Consider the following 9,634-nt stretch of genomic DNA (forward strand, 5'->3'; position numbering starts at 1 on the left):
TCTCCACAAATGCATGTGCCAGTTCCCCCTTTTGGCAACAATTTCATGTATCCTGGTAAGCTTTTTATTATTCAACTCTACATGTTGAATTAAACAGGTTATGAATTTCTAAACAAACTGGTTTTGATAAACGGGTTAGATTTTCTAACCCATCTCAACTTATTTATCACACGGGCTAACATTAGGTTGATGTATTTTTACAACCCTAACTTGTTAAATAAATAATTCATTTATATTTCATAATATGAAAAATACATTTAGTTAAATTAGTTAATAGTTTTTCAAAGTTAGAAAAAAGAAATCCAACTGCAAATACAAATTAGGTTGATGCATTTATTTTTTACAACCCTTTTTCTGTTTTGTTTGTATAATGCATTTTATGTACATGCAGATTTGGCCTCTTATGTTCAAGGTTCAACTCAATCTGCATCGCTGATGACACCGATGCAGTCTCCAGTGTCCTTACCTGTTCAAGATCAAGATTTGCATGAAAAGATTGTGAAACAAATTGATTATTATTTCAGGTTCTTTATAATCTCTCATATCTAAAACATTTGTGGTGGTTTATAATTAGTTCAAAACAATTAACATCTTATTTCCCTTTGTTGCAGTGATGAGAATTTGGTTAAAGATTTATACTTGCGACAAAAGATGGACGAACAAGGCTGGGTTCATGTCACTTTAATAGCAAGCTTCAAGAAAGTAAGTATCATATACAAGATGCATAAATTGATGCGTACACTTTTTTTGAAGCTTATGAGATTCAAACTTGGGTCAACTCCATTTTAATATGTTTCATATAAAGTGATCATCATCATGCCACATTGATATTGGTCCTTCATACGCTCATTTTTTATGCTGCATTTGATATCAATTAATATCCCTGTGTTATTGCAGGTTTTGTGTTTAACTGACAATGTTAAGCTAATTCTTGATGTAATGCGGGCATCCAGAGCTGTGGAAGTGCGGGTGTGTATTAAACATGTGCTAATTCATAAAAATATTAAATTCTATATAACTATGACAATTGGACTTGATACTAAAATTCATTTTGTAGGGTGAGAAGATGAGGAAGCGAAATGATTGGATGAGATGGATTATCCCAACTTCCATCAATGTTGAAAGCTTTTATGGTAATTCGGTATCCAATTCCAACATGGTGGAGGCGTCCATGGTTTTTAGGGGGCAACCATGGGTCAAGTGAAGCTCGGGTACAAATGAGAATAATGATGGAAGACATGGTTTATAAGTAAAAGACTACAGTTATTTATTTATTTATTTATTTATTTATTTATTTATTTATTTATTTATTTATTTAACAAGAAGATCTCAATGATGAACTGTACAGGGATATCATGGATCTTTATGGCATATTGTTTTTTTTTTTAATAGATAAACGAGAAGATCTCAATGATGAACTATACGGGGATATCATGGATCTTTATGGCATATTGAAATTATGTTTTGAGATGTTCATTTAACACATAAAAACATGAAAAAAAAATAAAATAAATAATAATAATAGTAAATAGAGAAAAAGGCGAAAAGAAAAAAAATGAATAAGGCTTGAAACGAAAAAAAACTTAGATTTTGTTTTAACTTTGGATAATGGTTTGTTAGATGTTATGAATTTTTTTTGGACCTATGAAAGTTATTATAGATACAATTTTGTTTTTTTTTTGTGATTGTCATTGTTTTTTAAAAGATGGTTGGTGGTTTTCTAAGGGGTTGTTTGCTTTTAATTTAATTAATAATGAAATTTATGGTTAGACACTATACATATGGTTGTTTGTTTTTGATATCTTAATCAATAGACAATGATTAAATGATTTCCAAACTATAATCCAGCAACGGCTTTCAAAAATTATGAATATATGTGCGTAGTTGGTCGAATCTGTGGCAAAATAATTCCAAAACCGAAGGTCGATTTTGAGTAAATTTCGAATTCACTTGTTGTAGATTTTTATATTTAAAAAATCTGTATTTTATGCTCTCATTTGAAACTTGAATCTTTGAACGTGGTTAGTTTAACTAAAAATATTGCTACAATTTTGGTTTTGAAACTACAAGCTCAAAATGCAAGCAAATTGATAGAAAAAAATGGGAGTGTTATTCAAAAACTAGGATATTAACATGAAATAGAAATAATTTAACACAAAAAATACAAAAAACAATAGCATATCACCAAATTTAAATCTCATTGAATATACACTACTAGAAAAATGAGAAATACCTACGGAAATTTTCCGTAGGTAATTACCGACGGAATAGTGACGGAATATCTATGGAAAAAGATGTCATAGTTTACAAAAGTCATTATGACGGAATAACTACGAAATAGCGACGGAATGATTCCCCTAAGAATTTCGTCGGTAATTACGTACGGAATACCTATGAAACCACCCTTACATACATCTATTAACTTTACCTATGAAATACCTACGCACACGAAAAAAAAAAAAAAAAAAAAAAAAAAAAAAAAAAAAAAAAAAAGGGTTTGGATTCAAACTTAGGTTCCATGTGTATCGTGCCAAGGACTTTACCAACGAGCCGAGCATGCAACATCCAATTATAACCACTACTTTTGTACTCTTATAGAATACCGTTTTCATATATATATATATATATATATATATATATATATATATATATATATATATATATATATATATATATATATATGAAGCTTAGGAATATTAAACTGGATACCTTACAATCAATATTTTTACACTTTTTAGGAACCTTTTAATATTTAAAGTCTGGCCACAAAACTTTAACGGTTTAACAACTTTGATCCATTTTCTAAAAATTTGCTAATTTCTACCCCTTTAAATCTTTAACCGTTTTGAAACTTTTGATCATTGCAGTCGAAACTTTTATATTTTTTCATAAAAACATGAAAAAAAACGGTCTGGGGCAAAGTCCGGACTTTTCATGCTTGCACTTTCTATGTCTGTCATATCGATCGGAAACAATATTGAAAACTTCTAACCCCCACGTGGCAGGGGTAAGCTTTCTAGTTATTATTATTATTATTATTATTATTATTATTATTATTATTATTATTATTATTATTATTATTATTATCTTTTTCTTTGTTTTACTATTACTATCACTATTATTATTATTATTATTATTATTATTGTTGTTGTTGTTGTTGTTGTTGTTGTTGTTGTTATTATTATTATTATTATTATTATTATTATTATTATTATTATGGGTTTGGGTTGACCTAACTGGTACATAGTTTTTCATCGTTTGCATTAGTCTAGGAGATGTCATCAATGCAAGTCCAATCATAGGCAAAAATTACAAAATAATACAAAGTGTAGGGTGAAAGAAGTACATGTACAGATTTACACAGCAAAATCATTTGAAGTTCTCCCAAAGAACTTTGTTAAATGAATAACCATTTTCCTACACCTAAAACTTATGCATATATTGTAGGGTCGCGGACAAAAACTTTAATTTCTCATTTTTCTCCTATACGAGCCTTAAATGCATAGCCATACACATATATGAGTGTATGTTTATAGGTGGGTGTATGTGTGCATATTTGTATCAAGGGAATCAAACATTACTACACATTTCAACGATCTTTTAATTATGTTGCACGAAGCAACGATTGTTAAATTTTGGACCATGATCACAATGGAATGATGTGATTAATTCTCTTTAATTAACCAAAACGCATCTAACCAGCAGTATCAAATATTACATTCACTTCTTGAGGTTGAGGGTAAAAGTCTTGTCTGAGACATAGATGATTTAGAAGTAGTTTAGTATTAGATTAGATTAGCCGTTAAAAAAATCTCTTTAATTAGTTTTGGATATAAGCTTGAAAGTGGAGAAACTCGGCGTGTTAAGTGACCAACTCGGCGAGTCGGCAGCTGGACTCTTTACCTTCTTTTTTAGTTCCAGAAAACCCTAATTTCATGTGAGGCTTCATTGTTGGAAAGATTGGGGCTTAGAAGAGGAAATTGTGAAAGGAGCTTGAGAATTAGGAGTTAGCATCAAGAGGCTTGTAAAGATTTGGGATCTACATAAGAATTGTTAACATATCGTAGGTAAAGAGCACTTACCTTAAGCTACTTCCCTTGTGGTTCATCGTTGGTGGTTGTATTAGGAGTTCCTCAAATTGTTTTGAGATCTATCTCGGATTTGGAGTTGGATATGGGGTTACTACTTCAGATCTAGACTCATGATGGCCTAGAATGTCATAAAGCTTTAGTCCTTGAGTTGTTAGTGAAGCCCTTTGTCCTAAAAGTCTAGCCCTAGAGCATTTTGAACTCATAGCTCCTGGAGTTCACGTAAAGTTTGCCATTTTACATGAGGATTGGCTTGTAGAAGGGTAGATCTACAGATTTGAGCCCCTGTATGGCTTGGAAAGCCTCTGTATGGAATGAGAGCTGAAGAGACTCGGCGAGTTCCATGGGTGAACTCGGCGAGTTGGATGAAGGTTGGCATGGACTCGACGAGTTAGAAGAACAACTCAGCGAGTCTGTTGAATATTACCTGGGACTCGACGAGTCTGTTCTTGGACTCGGCGAGTCTAGTCATGGAGTGCTAACCTTTTTCTGGTTGAACGGTGAATCCGTGAACCGAGGGATGACTTAGTGAGTTGAGCGAGAAGGGACTCAGAATTGTGGGACTCGGTGAGTCGACGGGGCAACTCGGTGAGTAGGGTCACATAGGAAGGTTGACTTTGATTGAGGACTTTGACTTTGACCAAGAGTTGACCAGTGGACTTCCAAGGGTACTTTGGTAATTATTGGTATATGTTGATTTCAGTCTTTTGGTATTAATCAGTGGTGGAGTTCGTGTCGGAGGTTGGAGCAGCATGATCTTATCTCTTCAGTCAGCGAGTTACGAGGTTAGTTATCCTCACTATATCGACAGGGTCTAAGGCAGCAAGGCCGGCCCTTTATCGGATGAAAATCCGGGTAGTTGTTATGTTATTGATTTGCTATATGTTTGTATCCTGGTAGTTAGGATGGTATATGTTAGAGACCTGGTTAAGGTCGGGATCCTGGTATATAGGATGATGCTATGTTAGTGACCGGTCAAGTCGGTATCCTGGTTTGAGTGTGCTATATATGTAATCTGCTAGATCGTCTGAATAGTGAGGAATTGCTATATGATTATACGTTTATGTGCACACGGTTGATTGGGTTGGGTTCAGGTGGGTCCTGCTTTGTGCTGTAGGACAACATACCTAGGCGGTCCGGATATCTCGAAGGCCCAGTGAGTGGTTTGGATAGGCTGTAGGCCCCACAAGGGCAGACCAGACGTACTGAGGCTCAGAGAGTAGACCAAGTCGACTGAAGGCCCAGTGTGGGCGGACCAGTCATACTGTAGACTCAGAGAGTGGTCCAGGTGGGTTGAAGGCCCGGTGTGGGCGGACCAACCACACTACAGACTCGATGTATATGGCTAGACTCGGAGGGTGGACCAGGTGGACAGAAGGCCCGGTGCGGCGGACCATTCACACAGTAGACCCAAAGTGCATGGTTGTTCTGTTTATGATATGATATGTTATGTGTATGGTATATCTGGTTGGTATTTTGGGGGTAACTCACTAAGCTTTCGGGCTTACAGTTTTCAGTGTATTGTTTCAGGTACTTTAGGAGATCGTGGCAAGGCGAAGGCGTGATTGTACTGCTCCTCATGTTTTATGTGTTTATGATGTGGTTTTGGGAAATACTCTGATAATAAATGAATTGAATACCTTTTTGTAATAAATTAACGAATATGGGTTGTTTTTGAAAAGTTTAAATTGGTTGTAAATTTTGGATGTTACAAGTTGGTATCTATCACACCCTGAAACTGATGGCGGAAACGTCCCGGGGCGGAGGACGTCAGGTAAAGTATCACAACCAATGTGTAACAGCCCGGAATCTCAGGTATTGCTTAAATTGTGTTTTGGGGTGTTTTAAGAGGGAACTCGACGAGTTGGAGCCAGACTCGCCGAGTAGGACCGCAGACCTGGTCGCGGGTTCGCGACTGCACTCGACGAGTCCAGATATGGACTCGGCGAGTCTGCGCTGTTAAGCGGAAACCCTAGCCGTTCAGTTTTGAGATGTATAAAAAGGACTTATAGGCCGTCATTGTTCGTTTTATCCTTCTGAGAAGAACCCTAATTCGATTGTGTGCATCTGGAGCAAGGTTGAAGATCATTGTTGAGTTTAGAAGAGTTGTTGTGCAAGGAAGAGAAGGCTTGGTGAAGGGAACAAGAAGAGAAGTCACGTTCTGAGGATTGGGGACACAGAGAGAACACATTATTCAGGTAATAATTCGAATTACATTCTTCCATGTTGATATGTATATGGATTTAGGGTTTATGGAACCCTTTTTGTGGCTAGATTGAATGTTACCTTAGTCCCCAAACGATTGGAACCCCGTATTGGGACCTTTAGAGGTCCAGAATGTCCCATGCCTGTACATTTCGGGAATCAATAGAGGTTTTGGATTGGAATCCTTATGCCTTAGGTCAAAATGTAAATTATAAGTCTTGGGGTGTAACATGAGCACCTAAATGAAGACCTTACGTGATGGACCAGTCTAGAAGGACCAGACCTATGAATGGTCGGAACAATTCTGACCTTAGGAAGCAGTTTGATCGACTGCATGGCATGGACTCGCCGAGTCCGATGAATAGACTCGGCGAGTAGCTTGCAGAATAACTGGGACTCGTCGATCTGTTCTTCAGACTCGGCGAGTGGAGTCGGGGTGGCCCCGCGATTCTGCCAGGAGTAACTCGTCGGGTCAAGGAGGATACTCGACGAGTAGAAGGGGAATCTTAGAAGATTGGAGGACGTCTAGACTCGCCGAGTCCGGTCGAGTTAACCGTGGACCATTGACCAGAGTTGACCTATGTGTGATTTCTTAGGGTCAGTTAACTTGAGAGATAAAAGTGTTAATAAGGGATATATGATATTATAGGGAGTTTTTAGCTCGGCGGATCGGGTACGAGTGATTTCAAGAGTTGCTAGCTTACGGTATCCACGAGGTGAGTCTTCTCACTATATTGTACCCGGAGGGGTTTGACTGTGTGACCGGAAGGTCGGATATGATATGTGATATATGTGATATAAGTTAATTGCTATGCGTGCTGTGTATGTTTATATGGGCCGGAAGGCAATGTGTTATGGGCCGGAAGGCAATATGTTATGGGCCGGAAGGCAATACGCTATGGGCCGGAAGGCGATTATGTTATGGGCCGGAAGGCGTTGTATTGTTGATCGGAAGGTCAGGGCCTGGAAAGGCGTATATGTGTAAGTTGTATATTGGGGAACTCACTAAGCATTTATGCTTACAGTTGTTATGTATGTGTTTCAGGTACTAGCGAGGACCGTGGGAAGGCGCCGGCATGATGCGTACACACTGATTGATGTTTCGAGATCTTGGGAATTTTATGAATTGTATTTCGACTTAACACTTGAAATAATTATATTGGGTTTGAATAAAAATAATCTAATTGTTTGAAATAAAAAATTTGTTTGAAAAATTTGCTTTGTTACAATTGGTATCAGAGCCTTGGTTTGAGGGATTCGGGTGTACCTTCGGGTGTAACTGAACTCAAACCGAGGATTTGAGGAAAACTTTTTTAAAAATAATAATAATAATAATAAAGGCATAAACTTTTAAAAATGATTGTGTGGTAAACAAGAAAGAAGCAGTGTGTACGATCAGTCAGCGCCCGAACAGTAAAGATCCCCAAAATACCTTACAATGTTATGTTATGAAATGAATTATGAATTGTTATGCATGCTAGAAGACTAGGTATTCATGATAGGACTAGAGTGGCCTGATTTGTGATGCCTTAGTCTAGGGAGTTTGTCGATATAAGATTCTTGATAGCGTGCAGGTAGATAGTGCACATCAAAAGTAGAGTACTCACTATTCGGGGTTTGGGGAGGAAGATTTGGGATGAATGCTGATACGGTGTGGTCGGTAGTATTGGGCCCATACTACCGAAGACACCGGGTCGGTGAGAGACCCAAGTAAGAATCCCTGGATATCGGCGACTGAGTAGGGTTGCGTTATCGAGTACAATTGTACTTGATGGAGTCTCTGATAATTTTATGTTATATTTCAGAGACATCATGGTTACAACACGCCACGGGACGAGTTCGAGCGGTGTGAGTGACGAGGAGATTCGCCAGCTGATTCAGGAGGAGGTAGCTGCAACGATCCGGGCTGAGATCCCGGAGATGTTTGGGTCTATTAAGACCACCCTGATGGAGACGTTTGAGGAGTGGTACGCTGCACTGACTGAAGCTGCAGCCGCTGCCACTACCGCAGCTGTGGCCGCTGCCAGGCCACAGGGGGTGACTCGCTGCTATTTCGGGAATTCAGCAACACGAAACCACCTGAGTTCGATGGGACGCAGGATCCGATTGCTGCGATGAGGTGGATCGCTGATATTGAGGGGTGCTTCTACACTTATTCATGCCCGGAGCACCTGAGGGTACGGTTCGCTTTGAACCAGCTCCGTTTGGGAGCGAAGGATTGGTGGAAGTTCGTGACGGCGAACTTCACTTTGGCGAAGATTACAGCAGTGACATGGGAGAGGTTTACTTCCATGTTCAGGGACGAGTACGTTCCCCCAGTGGAGAGGGAACGATTGGTTCAGGAGTTCTTGACCCTTAAGCAGGGTACTGATTCGGTTGCGGTGGTCACGCGGAAGTTTCATGAGAGGGCGATGTTCTGCCCCGAGCTGGTGTCTACAGAGTAGTCGCGGATGAGCCGGTACTTGGGTGTTTTGAGGAGGGATATATGGGAGTTTGTGTCAAACTCCACCTATCATACTTTTGCTGAGCTTCAGGTAAATGCCAGGAAGCGCGAGATCGAGTTGGAGACCTAGGCCAGGGAGGAGGCCGAGTCTCAGCAGGTGGACCGGCGGCCGGCTCAGTCTCAGCTGGCAGCCAAGCGGACCAAGTCCGCCGATTCGAGGACGGGAGGTCCGAAGGGCCGCACTTGCGGAAAGTGCGGCAAGGGTCATGATGGGGCGTGTCGAGCTGGTGTTTGCTACAAGTGTGGCAAGGAGGGACACATCGCCAGGGATTGCCCTAAGGGGTTTATGGTTTGCTTTCATTGCAACCAGACAGGCCATCGGAAGGCCGAGTGCCCTCAGCTTCGTCAGGGATCTACACCTATTTCCAGGACTACTGAGACTCGACCGGCGAAGGTCGAGGCCCCAAGGGCTCGCGGGAGAGCCTTTCAACTGACTGCGGAGGAGGTCTGCGCTGCGCCCGATGTTGTGGCAGGTATGCTGTAATTCATGTATTTATTTAAAGTCGAAATGTATGCTTATGTTATTATATGTGTAGGTACTTTTCTTGTGAACTCTGTGCCTGCTCTAGTGTTATTTGACTCGGGTGCGAGTAGGTCCTTTGTATCTTTAGCTTTTAGTCAACATATCAGCATTAGTCATGAGTCGTTAAGTCGGCCTCTGAGAGTTTCTATAGCGGCCGAGAGAGTGATTTGTGCCACGGAGGTTCTTCGGGGATGCGTGCTAGAGATTTTCGAGGTTGAGTTTCCAATTGAACTGATTCCTATTGCGATGGGTGATGTCTGTGTCATCGTGGGCATGGACTGGTTGAGCCGATTCAGCGCTGTCATCGATTGTGAG

General features: G+C 39.8%; 1 protein-coding gene across 1 annotated transcript; it reads left to right on the top strand.

Moving 5' to 3' along the window:
* The first annotated feature begins 575 nt into the window (after positions 1 to 575).
* LOC145033765 (la-related protein 1B-like) lies at positions 576 to 1,416 on the top strand. Its single transcript, XM_078982308.1, has 3 exons — positions 576 to 702; positions 898 to 969; positions 1,058 to 1,416. Exons 1-3 carry the CDS (start codon positions 652 to 654, stop codon positions 1,202 to 1,204), a joined length of 270 nt encoding a protein of 89 aa, XP_078838434.1. The 5' UTR covers positions 576 to 651; the 3' UTR covers positions 1,205 to 1,416.
* Positions 1,417 to 9,634: the final 8,218 nt, after the last annotated feature.

The sequence above is a fragment of the Lactuca saligna genome, chromosome 3 (assembly GCF_052625555.1).
Source record: "Lactuca saligna cultivar CGN05327 chromosome 3, ASM5262555v1, whole genome shotgun sequence".
NCBI classification, from domain to species: Eukaryota; Viridiplantae; Streptophyta; class Magnoliopsida; order Asterales; family Asteraceae; genus Lactuca; species Lactuca saligna.